The following is a 20,522-nucleotide window of genomic DNA, read 5'->3' on the forward strand; positions in this document are numbered from 1 at the left end:
TCTTTTTCACTTTGCCCAGCAGACCCACTCAGCTCCATTCTGTATCTAAAAATACAAAAAGTCTTTATGTGAACACTTCAGTGTGACCATAGAGGACAGGAAATCCTCTTAAGTGGAAACTGCTGCTTTCGTGAATGATTTCCTACATTTTCTTTCAGTCAAGGTTTACAGCCTCACATATGTGGAACCTTATCAGCCAGAACTTCTTAGGAACTCTTTTAAGTTTGTCTGAAATCTTTCAGGCTAATTGCCTGCAGGATTATTGAGAAAACACATGACTACGTGTGAGCATGCATGAGTTCTTAATGAGTAGGTCTGAGCAAAGCAAATGTGAACAATAGCAGCAAACATTTCTAATTTGATCTTGATGGTGGTATGTTCTCCTTTCTGCCAGTGTGCAAAGCACAGATGGAAATGCTGAAAGAGAAGGTGCTTTGGGGCCACAACACTCAACTCTTTGGATAGCTGCATTTGGAAACACTTATAGCATATTCCACACAGGAAATGGCGGGGGAAAAGCCACTTAGTGGTAGGGGAAATGCTAAAGACCAGAGATGATCACAAGAGCTGCATCTCAGGTGTGAGGAATATATATATATGTAGAGCAGAATACAGCCAGGCAATACATTTGCAGTAGCCACCCTAAGTACTCAGTCGGTCCTTTTGTGTTGGCCTTAACACAGAGACGTGCAAAGGAGGGGGTGTGGTTTTTTACTGTGACTTAGGTTTATAGGTTTTGTTGAAGCAGCTAGATCTACAGCTAGGAACTGAGGTTCTCCATCTTCCAGCTCTCTGCTCTTTTGCTGCTAGAGAGCCCTGTCTTGAAACAGTTCTTGCAATCTCACTGCTTAGGAAATTTTCATGCACCAGGATTGTGTTCAGTGGCAGCACAGTTGATTGCAAAGATGTGCTTAAAAACAAATGTCTGTTCATTGGCTTGTCAGAAAGGTCAGCTCTATGTAGACTACTTGGCTAGTTTCTGTACCTTTGACAATACTTTGTAGGCTGTGGAAAGCAGTTGCATGATGTAAGACGTGGAAAGATTTTTCTCTGCATGGAGATGAGCTGATTTGTATATGTACTCTGGAAATATTCACAATATTTTTAATTTATGCAAATTTAGAAAAGTGAAGTTGTTCTAGCAAAAGGCAGTTTCAGAACAGTTATTACTAGAAATTTAGAGTTAGGATCCTTATTAGTAAGTGTCCATAACAGAGCCAATTCCTTAAAAGGAGGAATCTCATGCAGACTAGTAGCTGAAAGCCTATTTAAGTGTATTGCATCCTTCAAGGGCTTTAGCTTTGGATCTCTGCCAGTACCACTGTGAAAAAGAGATGCTACTTTTTAAGTTTTGTTTGTTTATTTCTAGAATTACCAGAGGGGAAACAGTCTAGCTCCTGGCAGCCTGCAGACTTTGGATAGGAAATAGAGCTTGAAAATGTCACCTACCCCACAGTGACTAGGAAGCTTATGGGCATCACTTTAAAGTAATAAACATCACAGTGATCTTTCAAATTATAACTTCAGTCAATTTACTTTCTTTTCCAGTTGTAATGTATGCTTTATTTCCCTCCCCCTCACTTAGTCTTATTTTACATTGATAAGTGGGATCAGCTTGATAATGCTAGGCCTGGTAACAAGGACTGTGGGTCTAACAGAATGGTAGTGTGGTTGATGACGGAACTAAAGGAAGTTGATTAATATGAGCTGGGAATTTCACAATTTATCAATTTGGTAAGATTATAAACTAAGCTAATAATGGTAGGTTTCCATACTAAATGTTTATATTCTGCGTGATTTTCTGATTGAGACATCAGAAGTATATAAAACCATAAGCTATTAAGTAGATAATAAAATCTAGGGAATGAATGGACTTCCAATTGACATTTCATTTAGGGGTTGTCAAGAAGCCCCAATGTTTGTAATGAAATAATAGAGATAGATTGCCTTCTTAACTTGCACTAGATAACAGCTTTCCAACCTTGTGGAAATAATGATAGACGTACTCTTGGGTCTGAGCCTTCTTTTGGGAGACCAACAAATCTTAAAATGTTAAGTTGCTTAAGAAGCAGAAATAAGGGTGGGCAGAATTTCTCTGCATTTCTCTGCATTTGTGTTACTTTCGTAGGGTACAAAATTAAAGATTCTGTCCTCCTCATTTCTGTCTGAAAACAACTTGGGTATTATAGAAGTTGATCATGAATGCTTGGTGTAATCCTTGTGTATGACAGAAGAGCAGTGTTCACAGCAACATTAAGCTCTGAAAATATTTGTTCTTATGCTTTTTTTTTTGTCAGCCCTACTGCAGCTTGTAGTAATGGTTGTCCTGCCTTATCAGTGTAACTTACTTTGCATTCTCCTACAATTCCTTGGAATGTTTTTCTTTGCACCAGGGGGTCAAATTCTCTACTCATAATGGTTTTTATAGTGTTTTCTAGCACAGAGGTTAAACTGCTATAGAGGCAGGCTGACAAAGTCCTGTGGATTCAGTCAGCAGCATGTTGGTGGCTGTCTGCCACAGTTTTAAGCACTAGTAGTAGTGTGTTAGAAAAAAAAAACACTTCAAATGTGAGTCTGTTAATCCTTGTGAATATAGCTGAGAATCTTTGGAAGGACAGAAGACAAAGGAGGATTTTTAGAGATTATTAATGGTGGAAAGGAAAAAGGATCAGCTACTCAGCTAAGTGCCCAGATCCAGTAATGGGGCAAGGCTGGGAAAGCATCATGAGTAGCTGTGCCATAATCTGGTGGCCAGAGGAGATGTCTTCAGTGTAAAAAGGTGCTAATGAATTTAAAGATCCCTCGGGCCTCTGTTAAAGAGAAGTAGATTGCAGTGCTGGCTTGCAGTTCTGACCTTGAAATGATGGATGTCGTTCCAGCACACAGTCTTGGATTTTATTGCAATAGCTGTGATTTGGTTTAAAACAAACACCTGCAGTTATGGTGGTGTGCTTCAGGAAGAGTATTCTGGACTTCAAAAAAGCTGAATTGTGACAGAGATGCACAGTCATAGTGCATATGGACTTCTCTTGGAAGTTGGATTTGAATAGGAGATATTTAACTGTAAAATGCTTGAAAATAATTGGAATAATTAAATGTGTCATTGGGATTGTAGCCTGATTATTTCATTTGCAGAATCAGTGCTGTTCTCAGAAAACATTTTTCTACCTAAAATTAAATCCTGCCAGGAAAGTTGAAAGTTTGGCTTAAATATGTAGGTGTTCTAAAATATTTTTTGTCATAATTGCTTTATTCTATTCCCCCAATACCTTTTGAGCCCCTTCCCCTCTTTTGTGGCCTGCCTTTCCCTGTCTCACGTCCCAGTCTTTTTGCACCTACTCCTCCCCTTTTCCAATTATTTGTCATATTTTTGTATGCTCTGTTTCTAAAAGATGATGTACAAATCAGTGTATTTACTGTTCAGCAGGTAAAGCAAAAGATGATGTACAAATCAGTGTATTTACTGTTCAGCAGATAAAGCTGTTAGAAAGTTGCATTGATGTTTAGGTGACTTTTGGGTGTATCTGCCTCCTTGGGTGTGTACTGCAGTGACAGGCAGAGGACAGAGGCTGCTGTGAAAACAGTGCAAGGTGAAATGATCCCCTTTCAGCTATCTGCTGTTCTAATTAGCATTTAAAATAAAGCAATTAGCATATTTAATATTAATATTTAATTATTAAAATAATATTTAGATGGTAGGGAATCTTTTATTTCTAATTCCCATTTTATTATAGATGGGTCATTTGGAAGCACAAAATCTCTATGTGGCTATAATGTAGAAAACTTTGTTTCATTTTACAGATCATTTTGTGCTTCATTTACATTAAAGCTACCTCTATTTAATTACTCTGAATCTGACAGGGAACAAACTTCTCAAAGTTTATACTCAAAATCTGGATAAATAAACTGTATATTTATGTTACTGTAAATGCATCACAACTCTCAAATCTGTTCTCTTCTTAGTAACATGATCTCTCTGCTAATGAAAATGCCAGGATACAGTTTTTAACAGCTTTTTAAAATACATTGTTATAAATAACTGGGATTATATAATTTTGTTGCATGTTTATATAACTTCAAATAGCCAGAATGCTTTGTTCCATATATAAAACTGGCTATTTTTCAAGTGGTGTTTGAAAGCAGGCTTTTTGCACTGTGGATATGAGTTGTATTTAATAGCATATACTCACTATTTTATCTTTAAATGTGTTACTGCTTAAATGAATGGCATATTTTTCAAGGTCACTTTTTAGAGTGAAAGAAAGTGAAAACAAATTCACAATTTGTCTGTAATCAAGTGTTGTTTTCAACCATCACTTTTTAAACTGAGTAATATCCCCCTCTTCTTTTTTTCTTTCTAAACTTCATAGTCCTAGTTTTTATTGTTTTCTCTCCACATGGAAGCCTCTCCATCCCCATTTAATTATTTCTGTGGCCTGTTTCTGGACCCCTTCTCTTTCTTCTATAACTTTTGAAATAGGGTGGCCAGAAATCAAAATAGGTGAGATTACCTTAGATTAATATACCAGCACTATAATGTCATTTTTGTGGGCTTTTTTCATCATCAGTTATAAGCATGCTGGCATCCTTCTTGGGGTTTTGACTGTTCCTGTCCCTAAAGCAGGTGCTCTAATGAAGGTGCTACCTGATTTCATTACAGTTCAAGTCCTGATGTTTATGCTTAGGAGGACTCATCCTGTTGTTATTGTGGGTTATAGGGCCTTTGCTGTTTATGATGTGTTTGGTCACGGTATTCATTTTCAGTATCTGTCTGCCTGCCTTGCTGAAGTCTTTTTCACATTCCTTACAGTTCAGTTTCATTCTGAGGTATTGGGTGAATATTTGATAACTGAAAGTTATCTTGGACTTTGTTCTCACTTTTCATGTTAGGTAGGCTTTCTTCAGGGTCTTCTGGTATCAACTGCCTCTTCATAACAAGTTTTTGTCTGGGAAAAGAATGCAAAAGTGCACAGGCTTTCTTTATGTGACACTTGCTTTGGCAGGTGAATAAACTGTGAGTAAGTTCTTACTTGCTGATATTTCAGCAAGTATAAGAACTTAACTCAAAAATGCCTATTGCAAAAAAAATTCAGCTAGGATTGAGGATAATAAAAATTCTTGTCTTGGCTGATTTTTTTTAAATAATGATGAAACTTTGGTTTTGAATTTTTTTTAATAATACTTTTATTTTGTCTTCTTTAACTGCAGCTGATTCAACAGGTACTCATTCTCTGTACACAACATACAAGGACTATGAAATCATGTTCCATGTTTCTACTATGTTGCCATATACTCCAAACAACAAACAACAGGTAAGATGGGCTCAGAATAAGATGAACTATTGAGTATTTATGGCAACTTTTATTCATTACTAGCTAAAAACCACTCAAAGCATCAAAAGTAAAAGTGGCAATCTCTGTGTCAGGGAGATGAGCAAAGTAGATGATTGTAGGTACATCACAGATTTTGCTCCATTGTTTTCTGTTTAATTGTACATTACTTTGATGTGAATAGTATGCAGTAATGTCATTGGTACATGCCAGAAGGACCTTAGTGTATCTGATGATTCTAAATAATTTTAAACCTTCTACAGCTAAGTCAATTGCCCTTTAAGGTTTGCATTCAGCAGATTGTAATATGGAGAGAGATAATGAATGGTGGTCCAGCACACTACACAAGAGTATGTGAACCAAAATCCTTAGTCAAGATATTTTTTTTTTTAACTGTTATGCTGTTTGGGCAGAACTGCTTTATTTACTAAAAGAAGCCTACCAGGAAATTATTTATAGTGTGTCTTAAGGACAATAACAATTTGTTTTCAACTTTAAATAGGACCTACCACTGGCTTGTAAAAATGTTTGAAATGGGGGATGTTTTCCTGCTTCCATGTATTACTGATTTCTCTTGATACTAGCAGGATTTGTTTTTCCCCTTTGTTTAGCTAAGTTTTCCCTTATAAGTTGACCCTCTATGCTACATATAGAAATGAAATTATTATGAAAAGCACCATGCCTGAAATTTATTAGGTTACCAACTAATTCTGGTACTTGTTATAGAACACCCAATTATTTCAGTTTTAAATTTGAAGTATCACTTGGGGAAAGAAAATGAGCAATAATAATTTATAATAATGAGCAATAAATTATTGGAAATTTGTGAAAAGCCTGTTTTAACATTTTTTTTTTCTTTTTCCCCTCATTAAAGCTTCTGAGAAAACGGCATATTGGGAATGATATTGTGACAATAGTTTTCCAGGAGCCTGGAGCACAGCCGTTCAGCCCAAAGAACATCCGCTCCCACTTCCAGCACGTCTTTGTCATTGTGAGGGTGCACGGTCCCTGCACGGACAGCGTTTGTTACAGGTACCTGCTGCTGCTGCACCCACTGAGCACAGGGAACTGCAGCCCAGCTGCCATTCTCCTCCTAAATTCTCAAGGAGGTGTTGAGTCATGTGAATTTAGAACTCTTAAAAGAGTAAATAGACACACGACTATGTAGATGAAACGTGCCCGGTGAAGAAGCTACTGCAGTCACAGCAACACACACACACACACACACACACGTGTGCTTATCAAGCACTTGGAAATTATTTTAGAACTGCCTTCTCACTTCCTTTTTATTCTCTTCATGAAGAGAATGCTAGAAGAATTTTTTCGCATTGATAGAAATAGAACAAAGGAAAAAAAAAACCCACTTCCACTTTTTGCTTAGATAATTTGGTCATCTGAGTTTATGCTCCATTTTTGAAATTAAAACAGTGAAAAAGTATGACTTAGCCTTTCAGGAAGAAGCTAAGCTCTTGGAAATATCTTAAGTTCTTATCTAATTTCACTCCAACAAAAAAAAAGTCTTAATGTGACCTTAAAGTTAATATGATTAAAATAGAAAATGGTAATTGATAGTAACATGTAATAAAGACTTGCAAGATGATATTCCTATTAGTATAATTTTTAAAAACTAAATTGCAAGCATATAGAAATGTTTGAGTTATGCTTTTTTACTATCAGTGAAAGTTCTTACCTTTGTTATATACTGGACTCTTCTAGTATTTTCATTTTTAAATGTTGATTCATTTGAGAAAACTTCTAGAAAGCATTGTCATTTAAAATATGAAATGTCAGGCCAGTGGATTTAGAGCATGTATATTGAAATGAGATAGCCTTTGAATTAACTTGTTTTTGCTGAAATACAAATATTCACTCAAGTATTTTATTAAGGCGAGTGCTTATTTAGAGGAAAATCTAAGACTGCTGTGTATGAGTTGGTATATTCTTTATTTTTTGAGTACATATAGATGGGTTAAAGGCTTTCCTCTCCTAAGAAGTTCCTGGTATAGTTCCCAGAGCATTTCTAAAACTGATGCTGAGCTTTGTATATGTATTAACTCTCCTGGACTAAGAATGTTCATGTGGATACTCTTTTTCAGGATGCTTATTGAAAAATTCAGCTGTTGCATAATTTATGTGAGCACAGCTTGTTCTTAAACTCTTAGACATATGTTTCAGCTCTTACCCTGTACAGAAAGTGATTTTGAAGGAAAGGGAGCGTACAAAATGCATCCACAAGGGCTGCAGATGCATCTTTCACTTGAATTGCATATTACAGCATAGATCTGCTTTTGTCTGTTACTTTAAGTAATATGACTGTATATATTTTCTTCCTATTAAAAGGCATGGGAAAGATTGATACTTGCTAAACTGTAATAAGTTCAAGTATCTGAGGGTTCTATTTTTGACCTTCAGACTCCTGAATCATCTCATTTTTCAAGTGTTTATAACTGTAAGGGCTGGAACCTCATTGGTTGCTTAATGGTAATTTTGGCTTTAGTGATGGTACAGGCTTAAATTTTAAGGGGATGGGAAACAGCGTGATAAATGGTTGGGAGAATGTCAGTGTTCATTTTGATACACAAGACCACCAGAACATTCTGTTTTCTGTACTGTCTTTAAGATTGAAGTACTATTTTTTCCTGTCCTCTCAGTGCAAACACTTGATTTAGATTTGTAGAATTCTATTATGAAAAGTTTTTCTAGGAGACTTTTCAAAGTAAGTTTGACCTCTTTTTCACTCAATTATTTGGAACAGTTTCATGGATTCATAATTCTAGACAAAACAGGAAACCATATAGCATAAAAATTTACTGGAATTTATATTTAAAAACTACATAAAAGGAATAAAGTCGAGCGCTGTCTTGGCCAGTGATTCTCTCTCCCAACTAAGATAAACAATATTTCAAAAGTCTGGCATCTCTGAGCATTGCTCACTTTTAAAAACTTCTCTAGCATGTATTAAAGATTGAATTCTTATCCCTGTGATTCATGGCACTGAAAACTGAACCAAACAAAATCTTACTGTTAGTGTCTGGTAGTTTTTCATTGCATCCAGTAATTGTGTTTAATGCTTAGGCTTCCATTGCTTGATAACAGACCCTTCAGGACCACTGGAGATGAGTCACTTGCTTCATGAGCACCTCCTGTTGCATACTTTAAGATATACTGGTATACATTGGGAGGAAATATGACAGTAATGACATTTTTCAGTATCAGTTGCTAGAAAATATAGTAATTAGAAAACAAACAAAAAACCAAAGGAAAAAAACACCCCAAGCAATTCAGAACAGCAAAAGCAAAACAAGCAAAACACCCTACCACTCAAAATCAGAAGATACAGCTGTAGACTGGGTGACTTAATTTTTATTTTTGGTGTTCCTATATGCTTCTTCAAAAGATTTACTCTGAAATCTTAGTTACTGATCTTTTGGGGGGAAGTTCTCTGATTATGTTTAAGAATTCGGGTAAAATCAAAATGTGAAAATAATACCAGTCAGCATTCTAAGTGAAGCACCACATGCTTTCATAATGTGATCAAGTTTTATCCTATTCTTCTTCATTTCCATTACCATGGTATCTTGGCCAAAGTTAGTTAATGCTTTTTCAGATCTAGTTACAGATGTGTGGTAACTCCTGTTTGGACTGTTGGGACATTTCTTGTCACAAAACTATCGAAGTAGAGTTTCAGTCTCTTAGGACAATTCGCCAAGTGAATGATACTGGATTGGAATATCTGATCTTCAGAGGTTCTAAACAACTTGCATCTGATTTATATCAAAAGAGAATTGACAATTGAGAATAGCTAAGCTGGTCCCTATTGCCTAAGGCAATCTTATTGTCAGTCCATCACTTGGTGCAGGAACTAAAAGGAAGAGTTGAAAAAGAACTTATTTGTTTCTACTGTGTATCTCTGGACTTCTCAGAAGTTTCTTATTTTTGGTGTTTTTGGAGTCAAGCAATATTAGCTAGTGAGGTTTTCAGTCCAGAAATGTAAAACAGTAATGTGATGTATATATGCATTCAGTCACCAAATCATTTTCTCAATGGAACTGGGCTTGTGAGATGACTTCATTGCCTTTATCTTTTCCATGTGTTCATTTAATCTATATTTCTAGTGTTGATCACACACTTGGCACTGCTTTCAGATGAGCCTTTCAGCATTAAGTAGCTACATTCTAAGCTAGCCTTTGTCATAGTGTGAGTTAGAAATTTTCTTGTTATACCAAAACCAAACAGAATTCAGAACTGCCATACATGAATGATTACTTATAAAAAAAAAAACCCAGCCCTACAGTTTGTACTTGAAGCTCTTTATAAGCTGTGGGACTGGGAACATCTCAAAAATGCCTATATGCAAAAAAGTGGCTTTCTGTTTATACAGTAAAGGGGGCATAACCTCCACACTGGCAACATTAATATGTAAATTTAGGCATATTGCTGAGAAGAAAAAAATTGAGGGAATGTATTGTCTGTAAGCAAAAACTGCTGAATTTGCCTAGAGTGAAACACTGTTTCTTAATTCTTTTATTTCATTTAGTGTTGCTGTGACAAGATCCAGAGATGTACCATCCTTTGGCCCACCTATTCCAAAAGGTGTGACATTTCCTAAATCAAATGTGTTCAGGGACTTCTTACTGGCCAAAGTCATTAATGCAGAGAATGCTGCTCATAAATCAGAGAAGTTCCGTGCGATGGCCACCAGGACCCGGCAAGAGTACTTGAAAGACTTGGCAGAGAAGAATGTCACCAACACACCCATTGACCCTTCTGGCAAGTTCCCCTTCATCTCACTTGCTTCAAAAAAGAAGGAAAAGTCCAAACCTTATCCAGGAGCAGAGATCTACAGTTCTGGTGCTATTGTCTGGAGTGTCCATGCAAAAGACTACAGCAAGGGTATGGAAATAGACTGTCTCCTAGGCATCTCTAATGAGTTTGTGGTCCTCATTGAACAGGACACAAAAAGCGTGGTGTTCAATTGCTCCTGTCGAGATGTGATTGGGTGGACTTCAACAGACACAAATATCAAAATATTCTATGAGAGAGGTGAATGTGTTTCTTTGGAGAGCTTCATCAGCAACATTGATGACATCAAAGAGATCGTCAAAAGGCTGGAGGTTAGAATGTGTTCTCTTGTTTGGTTCCCCTTCTTTGCTTTCTCCTCTCACCTGTTGGCCAGGTAAAGCTTCAATTTAAATAATGCCTGCCATTCCTAAAATTGTTTAAATTTTTTATTGTGAAATTTATGAAGACTTCGCTGCTTCTGTTTCTCAAAACTGAATATTGCTTTCACTTTTATCAGATATCAACTAGTCTCAGCTGTCTGTGTGTGTGTGAAAAATGTATTAATATATTAAAAAGACATGGTCCTTCAGATGCATAAATTGCTCCCACACAATAAGTACAGAAGTGTCACATTATTTCTTTTCGTTGTTTTCCTTCCCTTTCTCTATTTTGTAGACTTGCAGTATCTTGTTTCAAATGAATCTGCAATGTCTTTGGGACTAATTTATTATGTTGCCAGCAGGGTGCAGTCCCAATCCCCACTGCAACCTTCAGATATATTCTGAATGCATGTGATAAATTAAAAATGTAGTGAGTCATGGTATCTCCCTATAAAACATCTGTCTATGCTCATTTTATATCCAATTAAGTTATGAAAGAATATGCTACATTTCATTCTCTTTCCTGTAATTTCACAACTGTGGTTGTATAACTACCAGAAAAGAAGGAAATCTAGGTCCTATTAAATTGCTCTTGATGACATTGATGCTCATGGTACATGGAAGAGTTGGCATAGTTCCCGGTTTACTGTGCTTAGTAGCTGCATGTTACCACATTCTGACAGAAGTAATTTTGCCATTTCCTGAAACAGCCAGAAATGGAGAATGTTTTTTTGGTTACTAAAGTGTAAAAGATAGACATGCTTGTGTAACTCCATGTGTTTTTCTGTTGTGTGCTGCCATGTGTCTTCTAAAATTCCTGTGGTTGCAATAAAAATTCTAAGGCAGAACTTGAGTAACCAGATTCTACTGAAAATCTTAGTTTGAGCAACAGGACTCATTTCAGCTGATTACGTACCTAGGACTGCAATATACATGCCTTTATTGTGTCCCACCATGATCCTTGGGAGTCGGTTGTGCCAAACTTGAGCCCCTAAAAACCTCTGTTAGCCCCAGAGGTGTTTGAATGCATTAAACTCTGTGTGCATTTCAATCCCCAGCTGGTGACCAAGGGCTGTGAAACGGTGGAGATGACCCTGCGCAGGAATGGCCTGGGCCAGCTGGGTTTCCACGTGAACTACGAGGGCATCGTGGCCGACGTGGAGCCCTACGGCTACGCCTGGCAGGCAGGGCTGCGCCAGGGCAGCCGCCTGGTGGAGATCTGCAAGGTGGCTGTGGCCACCCTGAGCCACGAGCAAATGATTGATCTGCTCAGGACATCAGTCACAGTGAAGGTCGTCATCGTCCCTCCCTACGAGGACTGCACGCCACGCAGGTATTTTTGCAGTCGCTGTGTTTGCTCTGAAATTGTATCTTGTTTTATGGGGAGAGCCACCGTAGAGTGTTAGTCTCGGGGAAAAAAGTGGTATAATTATAATACAGAATCCAATACTTTAAGGTTGGAAGATGAGAGCAGGAAAAACTGCCCTCGTTCAGTCTCCATGCGCCCCAAATATTTGTTGAATACTAAAATATAATAAGATGTGTGAAGAAGTTCCTGGAGCCATGGAATTTAACACAGAAATCAAACAACTTTTTAATCATAATTGTGTGTTTAGCATGCATCAAAATTGATTGTACACATTCCTGCCAGCTTTCCCATTTGCTGGTAATTTTTAATGCCTGTGGATATAATTCTTGAAAGCTAAGAATAGACTTAGATGCTTCTGTTTTCACAAGAAGTAAGGCTATAAATGATGAGGATTTTTCAAAGGTATGGATCTGGCCAGAGAAATTGCTGCAAATTCTTATTTACTCCATAGATCTTGTTGTATCTCTCTCACTTACCATCTGTATTAAGCCTAAAGCTCATGTCAATTATATTGCTGATTTTATAGTTTAAAACTGGTACTTCATCAGAAATAAGCAGTAATATGTGCATTTTTCTTGAACTGGACATTAAGTCCCTCCATTTTTCCTGAATTCGCACTAAAGCTTTTATAATTTTTATGAATTCTCAGCATTGCCTGTAGCCTTCAGCTACATCACTAAGTCTTAAAAGCATATTCCTGACATCCTGTATTTGTATCCTAGAAATGTTCCTGTATGATTAAAATGGAATGATGTTTAATAGAATAAATTTGCCCCCAGGCTAGCTGAAGGCTTAGGATAGGTTTTCCAAGAAGCAAGTACAGTTACCAAAGTTCAGAGGATTCCTTGGAGTGAGAGACCAAGTGAGCATTTTTGCACTGCTCTTTTTAAATCAGTCCATAACTTTGTAGATGTAATAGCTAAATCTTTGTATATTTAAGATTGGAGCTGAACAGCAGCACATATTTATTATATATATATATGAAATTGTGTGTCTTGAGAAAAGAGCCGGTACTTGTGTAAAAGAAAAATCCGTGTTTGTTTTTACTGTAAGCAACATGAACTCCTTTCGTAAATGCTAGCAAAAGAGGAGCAGAGAGAAAAGGAGTTTTTTGTCCTTCAGCTGTCAGTGGAAAATTGAATACATGTTAGGGATTAAAATGATGAGTGGCATAAGGTCACTCATGAGATATTTGGAAAGCTTTTGAGCAGTATTTAGCAGCCCGAGCAAATGGAAAGTTCAGCTGCAATCATCATGAAAGGATTAGAGCAGAAAAATCAGTGTGGAAAGCACAGATCCTATTATTTCTGAACTAAATTAAGTACAGCCAAAACCAGGCTTACTTTTAGTGCATCCAAACCCATAGCAGTAAGAGAAATGACTGCACTTTTTGAAATACTCAGAGTTTTGTTGTTGCTGTCCAGTGAGCAAATCTTCATGGTAGATTATTACTAGCTATAAAATTCCACAAAGCGACTCTTGATCCCCCCATTTGCTCTATCCAAAATCATAAAAGTTCAAGAACTGTGTCTTGAATTTGTAGCTATCCTACATGTATTACTAGACACTTCAGTTAAGTATTTGCACAAAGCAGTAAGTTTCTTTTGGCGATCAATTTTCTGCAACTGGAGTCCTTTCGTTATGTCCTCTGGAGGTCACTGAGTATTTCTACTACAGTAAATTCTGCAGACCATAACTAAAAGCAAGATGCATTCTGCTTGGAATACTACATTGATATGAGAAGCAGTCCCTATCCTAATAAATTGGTTGGCATGAAGTTGGAGTGCAGTTAGATAAGCTGACGTGGTGACACGCACATGTACAAGGTCAGTAGGAGACGCAAAAATAGATCCAAACACCCCAATTCACATTCTCATGCCCTGTGCAGAGGCAGACCTTGTTATGGTTAAGTCTCTGCTAAACCATGGTTATTAAAACATTGCCACTGAACTCATTTAGTGGGCTGATTGCTGGCTTTGAAACTAAAGACACACCCTTAAGAGGAAATTGTGCATTCCTGCTTGTTAAATTGTAGGTACCTTGCAGGGGAAATAAGAGAAACCCAAACAAACTACTTAAGCACTGGGGAAAGAATAGCAGGGACATAAAATATGAAGAGAAAAGAAAAAACAAAGGATATCAATTACCAATATTGTAGTTCAGTTGTGAGTGGCCTTATCTCCTGCTCATCCCTGTCTAGCATGCCGTGGATCATATCAGAGGGGCCTGGGAGACTTTCAGGTGAAGCTGACCTACTTGTGCTTCAGAAGCACATCTCATGCCTTCCAACAGATAATTTAATTTGGACATTAAGACTAGAGGGTAGACCAGCATAAAACTACAGAATATGTACATCGTGGGCAGCAAGACCTCAGCACTGACTGTTTCACTTTGTCTGTTCCTATTAGACCGTACAACTTGCTTATGTCAGCATGGCCAGATAACAAGTTCTCTTGTTTTTTGTTTTTTGCAGGGAAGATAGACTAATATTTTTCAGCCCTAATGGTGTAATTGCTTAGAGGAGGAGCTATGGGTTCAAAATTTTGCACTGATTTTTTATTTTTCTTTCCATTAGAGAGTGATGTATGTAGATAAAGTAATTATGATAAAACATACTCAGTGTTCACTCAGATATATATATACACATTTGTCAAGAGAAATGCCAAAATTATCCTTACTGAAGTGGAAGATCACATTTTTTTCCAAGTGCCTCATTTGAAATATATGCAGAAGTTTGCCCTGCTTCTTATGTGGGCTGCATTAGCTTACATTCTGTTCTAGTCAGATTTTTATGCTGTGCTGTTCCCCAGGAAGCAACGGGCATCTTTGGGGTTTGGCATTTACAGTTTCTAGCAAGTCTTTTCATAATTTTCAGATTTATCATCTGAGGTACTCCAAAGCCAGAGATATTTGAAAGTTATGTCTAGTGCCTTATTTCATGTGACTCTTGTCTGTACATCGGAATGTATGTCTGTACATCAGAAAGATGTATCTCAAAGAGAACAAACATTTCAGGTCTTATTTGTCTGGGTGCAGGTAAGTTCTAAAACACGTGGCTTTAGGAAGGGGGGATACCCTTCTCACAAATCTTTAGTTTTTCTATCAGATGGAGAGTATCAGCTTGATTAACTGAAATGTTGGAATGGATGGCTGTAAACTCTTCTGGAGGGATAGACAATGACAGGCGTTGGGTTAGGGCTTAGTGATGGTGACAACAGGGTTGTTAATGTGTGACAGTCAGGGGAAAGGCCAACAAGGCAGAGTCCGTGGTAGTCTGTTGTGCATCACTCACCAGGATGAAGAGACAGACTCTCAACATCACTAGTCCTTTTTCTTGAGCCTTCTAAAATTTGTTAAATAAACGTTTCTTAAAAAGATCTCATATTTCCATAGAATTGGTTCAGCTTCTGTTTTCAGATTTCTCTTCTTGTGAACATGTCACATGTTTTAATTTTTACAGCTGCATATTAATTTCTTCATTTCCAGGAGTTCTTCAGAAAACTACCGTATGCCAGTGATGGAGTACAAAGTGAATGAAGGAATGTCATATGAATTCAAATTTCCCTTCAGAAATAATAATAAATGGCAGCGAAACGCGAGCAAAGGACAGGGACCTCATGTGGCTCAGGTGCCATCTCAAATCCAAAGCCCAGTACCATCTAGGATTAGCTCTGGAAAAGGAGAAGGGAAAATGCCACCCCCAGAACGAGCCAACATTCCCCGAAGCATCTCGAGTGATGGGCGCCCATTGGAGAGCCGGAGGTACGTGTCTTCTTCACAAATGGTTTTTATTGCTGCTCTGAATCTTGCCTGGGAAAATTCACAGGAGTTTATCTAAGTACCTGAAGACTGCTTTTAATCTTGGTTTTAATTAGTCAAAAGACAGCGTGACTATGAATGAAACAATAATCAAAAGGAAATACCTTTCCTGGCACAATTAACTGCAAAATTAAGTATGCTGGAATGTTTCTCTGTGTTGGATGGTATTCTGAAACTGCTGTGATGTTATTTAAGTTTTAAAAGAGTTACAGTCAGAGTTTTAGAGCTAAGTGTTCATGAACGTCAGCATTTTGAAAAAGTAAATCAAAAATTTATCTTGTTCATAGGCTTGGTGGAATTGCCTAAAGCTCCCAAAGCAAAAATAGTATCTTACAGGGTTTTTAGCAAGAGAATTCTGACTGGTATAGAAAGGAAATTTATCTGACTGGGGAGTGTTCAGTGTTCAGACATTTTAGGCTAGAGGATGGATTGTTCTAATTTTGGATTTCTCCAGGGCAGTTTGGGTTTTTTTGTTGTTTCAAGTTTTTTAAACAAGAAAATGTTTGTTAGGATAAAGGTATCAGGTCCATCATGTAACAGTGTTTTTATTCTTTTGTAGAAAAATATGTATTTGATAGCATCAAATGAACTGTCATTGGTTTGATTATCTATACAAATCTGTCTCTGCATTTGCAATGAGATCTGTGGAGGGAAGCAGGTTAATAGCTTGTATTTCTTATTTTGGACAATTCCTAGGGAAAAAAGCTGTAGATAGGTTCTGATCATCTTTATGGGTGAAAAATGTAAGCAATGGTAATAAGATGCATATTGTGGAAAATATAAGAGTTCTAATGAAACAACTTAAAATCTTTTTCACGTCTTGAAGAACTGGGGGTGGAAAAACATGTTCAAAGATGGTACAGCCAAGACCAAGGAACTACCAACATGAAATTGAAACTTCTGTGTTGGATACCTTGTTAGGAAATTACGATGGTTACTAAGGACTTAATATTCTTACTTTCTTTTTCTTAAATATATACTTCAAAAGCTCCCATCTGTGGGAGTTGGAACAAAAGTGCAACACTGAAGCCACTAATACTTTCATAGACGACCTGACTAGATTGTCTGTCTGTTAAAAAAGGTTGCAGAAGCCACTGAAATGCTGGACTTGATTCTCAAATTACATATTTGGACCAACATAAAAATTGCATGGCTACAGGCTATATCTGCTTCTTTGAGCTAAAGACAGGCAGATGCTGAACTGGAAGGAAGAGCAGCTGTGCTGGTGGCATTTTTTGCTCTCACCAGTGCTGAACAATCTCCTTATGTAGTTCCAGAAGGCCCAGTCATACCTGGGAAAAGCTTACGGCAATGACAGACTGTTGGATTTTGTTGAGTTGCTGGTTTTTCCAGATGCTTCCATCTCATCATGGCATTAACCAGAGAACTTGGCTGCAGTCTGGAGTTGGCTCATGTCAAAGAGAGCCTTTGGCTGCCCTGGGAGAAGGGGTATTAACAACTGTATGTTCCTTGTGCATAAAATTGTACACAGGCAGCATCACATACCTAAGGCATTCAAGATTTATCCAGTCTCTGGAGGCTTCTAGAAAAAAGGGGGTTATGGCCTGCTAAATGTTTGCAAAGTGAAAATTATATTTTCTTAGTCAGTATTTGTTTTCAAAAAGTGAAACTTTGACTTTTTATTTCCTTCATTTTCAGGGCATGTAGCTGGTTTTGATTGGTTTTTTTTCTCCTCTAGGCATTCTTTTAACTATTCTTTTTATTATTATTCAAAAAAGGTTCTATTGGATTTTTCATCCTTGAAAGTATATTATCAAAGTAGCTTTTAAATTTCACTGGGAATTTTTCTGGATGCTTGAGAAATGTCTTCTGTCATCTTTCTGGTCTGCTAAACATGTTAGTCTTGGATAAATCAAGTTTAAATATATCATCACTTGCATAAGGTTAATGTCTTTTGAGTTAAAGGGAAGATTTTTTTTTTTCTTTATAAAGAAATACAGGAGGGAGAAAACCTCAACAATAAGCTCACTGCAAGACTCAGAGAAAAGACTTGTCTTTTCTCTGCGTGGTAAAGCTTTTCAGAAAGCTCAGATACTTCTTATTGTATAAAGTCTTAAAATCAACAAAGGTGGGTTTTTCATAGCCCTCTTAGCTGCTGTCTCATTTAGTTTTTCACCACTAGTTTTCATATTTACCCTAAAGAACACTGAGGAGGAGGTGCTGAAATCTGTGCATGTTTCTGGTGCAGGCAGCAGTGATGGTTCTCTGCTGTGCTTTGTCCCCTTTAGTCCGTTATGTATGTTGGAAATAAATAAAATCTGCATGAGCAGTCTTGAGAACAGGAGAATTTCACTTCATATTCATCCAAACGTTGTCTCCCCATAGAGACTGCTATTGTAGGTGGGAGAGTGTGTTGCTTGACAATCCCTCATTCTGAGAAGGCTGACAGATGTCCAGTCCAGCAGAGTACTTGAATTTGCCTTCTTTGGATTATCTTCATATATCCAATTCACTAGCTTATCTTCCCTGATCTTCACAGTACCTGGATCCTTGAATGTAGTCATTATTGATATAGGTGGGTATTTGTAGACAGGAAAAATAACCCTTCATTATAAATCTTCAAATAACCCTTTATTATAAATCTTCAAATAAATCTCTAATGTTACTCCAACATTAAGACTACAAAATCTAATATTATAAATTCAATAAATCCCAAGTTATGGCTTATTTCACAATATTAATTAACAGGTGGGATGCTATATAGCCTATTATGAATATCAGGAGAGTTTAAGGAAAAAACAATAAACCACATATGTGTGAAGTAAACCAGAGCTAATGTTTTTGGAGAACATGTAATTATAGCACTTGATTTTTTTATTTATTTCCCCCCTTCTCACAATTTTCAGGTTTTTTGTACACTTGGTTTCCACACTCTCTTAATAAACTGTGTAAGGAAAGGAGAGGAGATAATGGCAGATAATTATCTGTTCTTAATTTGTCAATTAAACTGGAACCAGTTTTAACTAAAACTTGATTGACAGACATTTGAAAAAGTGTGGAAATCAGTGATGAAAGTATGTTGAAGACTCAGGTCTGGACTTGAGCACTTCAGTCTGTAGTTGAGTACTGTTGGATGAAAGCTCAAAGCTCTTAACTAGAACATTTCTGAGCACAGTCAATATTTTAAACCAAGTGGAAAATGAATTACAGCATGACTGCAGTCACACATGGCAGTAAAATTCCGCAGTATGGAAGTATCAGAACAATATCGTTGATTGGTTTTGTGTCACATTGAGGACTTTGAAGCACAGTCCTGCCCTAAGACTCCATCCTTATTGAAATGATGCCCATGTAGTCAGTGATAGTAATTATGCCAGTTGTAGCTTATAGGTTAACTCCTGCAGGCAGATTGTATTTTAAACTGTTCCTGTATCACCTAAAAATCCTCATCTGCTGCAGTGTGCCTTGCATCAGTGACATTTTTCCAAATATGAACAAACAGGTGTCTGTGCTCATTTGCTACCTGTCAAGTCAGCATTGTAGTACACACACTGCCTACCTCACAGGGTTTGAAGATTTGTTATTTAAACGTTCTCATAACATTCTTCTAATTAAAACATGTACCAACATGAGATTCTATTCCACACACTTGGTACCAGCTCTGGGACCTAGAGCTGGATGAAGCAGTGGAAAAACCAGAGGTTTGTTGGTATGCATGCCTGTGCAGCCAAACTCTTGCAATGTAAAAGCATCTGAGAAGAGCCACACTGTGTCATGTCAAGATTTGGTCATTGTTGTTTGACAAGGGCCATCAGTGGGGACCAGGGAAAAGCATAGGAAATGCTTACAAGTGTAAAGGAAGACTCTTTTTACCAGGTCTGACAGTCCCCTGGCTGTCTGCTGTGTAAGATTGCCTGGAGCTGGGTGCACCTGTGCTGCTGTGGCTGCTATCTCTTCATCCAGGTTCCTGCTAATTGGTCTCTTGGTAGTTCTAGACCTCCTGCTTGTGCTTTTGTCAGGAGGGATAGTGAGTAATCGCTGCTTGCTTGGCCCAGTGTAATTCATGTTTGGATGAAGTGAAGCAGAGAGGATAAGTTTCTCTATAATCCCTGGAGCCACAGGGCTTGTTCAGTGTGTCTTCATACACAAACTCTTCTGTCCATCTGGTGTCCCACTGCCTGCCTCTGTGCCTTTTCTTTTTACAATATGTGTCTTCTGAAAGGTGATGATCAACTTGAAAAAAACCCAAAAACTTGAGATGGTACAACATGACAGCCTAATTGCCTTTTCTGTTTCATTCACTATCCCCTTCTTCAAAATTGATGGGGTTTTTTTCCTTTTTGAATGGAATGGATTGTTTTCCTTTAAACATGAGAGCATTTGAGACGGTGTTTGCAGCAAATTGTTGTGGCTTGCAGTATTACTAGGATTGTAAAACTCAAACACATGGAAGGTAAGCATGCCAGAATTAAGATTTGCTGTGCTGTTTTTTCAGAACTCTTGTGTAACTGTATATCAGATGCTTCTTTTGATTAAATTACAAGAATTTCTTGCAACGGAGGACATCTGCCTCATTCAATTCACACAGTGGATGCAGCTCATTAAAGAAGAGCTATTTAGTTTTTCTTTTCCTCTTCATTACTCTGTCCCTTATTTACTGGATGACATTCAAATCCTGTTGTAAAGATGCCATTACTAATTCCCCTCTAAGCTTTACAGTGATGCCCATTACTATAGTTTCTGAATGCTTCATGGGTATTAATTAAACTTACTTTTCAAAATTCCTGTGTGAGAAGAGATGTCTTTCACCATCTTCAAATTAGAACAAAGGTAGAGAGATAAATTATGTTCTAATTATTTGTTCTGCTTATTTTGGCCATC

The 20,522-nt window shown here is 37.4% G+C and overlaps 1 protein-coding gene across 6 annotated transcripts in view; it reads left to right on the forward strand.

Annotated features, from left to right (window-relative positions):
- The window catches only part of SIPA1L1 (signal induced proliferation associated 1 like 1), a 200,600-nt gene that overhangs the window by 148,586 nt on the left and 31,492 nt on the right, over nucleotides 1–20,522 (forward strand). For all 6 annotated transcript variants that reach the window (XM_058027403.1, XM_058027402.1, XM_058027401.1 and 3 more), the window contains 5 exons: nucleotides 5,209–5,312; nucleotides 6,205–6,362; nucleotides 9,868–10,444; nucleotides 11,551–11,825; nucleotides 15,348–15,623. In XM_058027403.1, coding sequence (XP_057883386.1) covers nucleotides 5,209–5,312; nucleotides 6,205–6,362; nucleotides 9,868–10,444; nucleotides 11,551–11,825; nucleotides 15,348–15,623 — 1,390 coding nt within the window. The remainder of the gene's footprint in view (nucleotides 1–5,208; nucleotides 5,313–6,204; nucleotides 6,363–9,867; nucleotides 10,445–11,550; nucleotides 11,826–15,347; nucleotides 15,624–20,522) is intronic.

This window comes from Melospiza georgiana, chromosome 6 (genome assembly GCF_028018845.1).
Source record: "Melospiza georgiana isolate bMelGeo1 chromosome 6, bMelGeo1.pri, whole genome shotgun sequence".
NCBI lineage: Eukaryota > Metazoa > Chordata > Aves > Passeriformes > Passerellidae > Melospiza > Melospiza georgiana.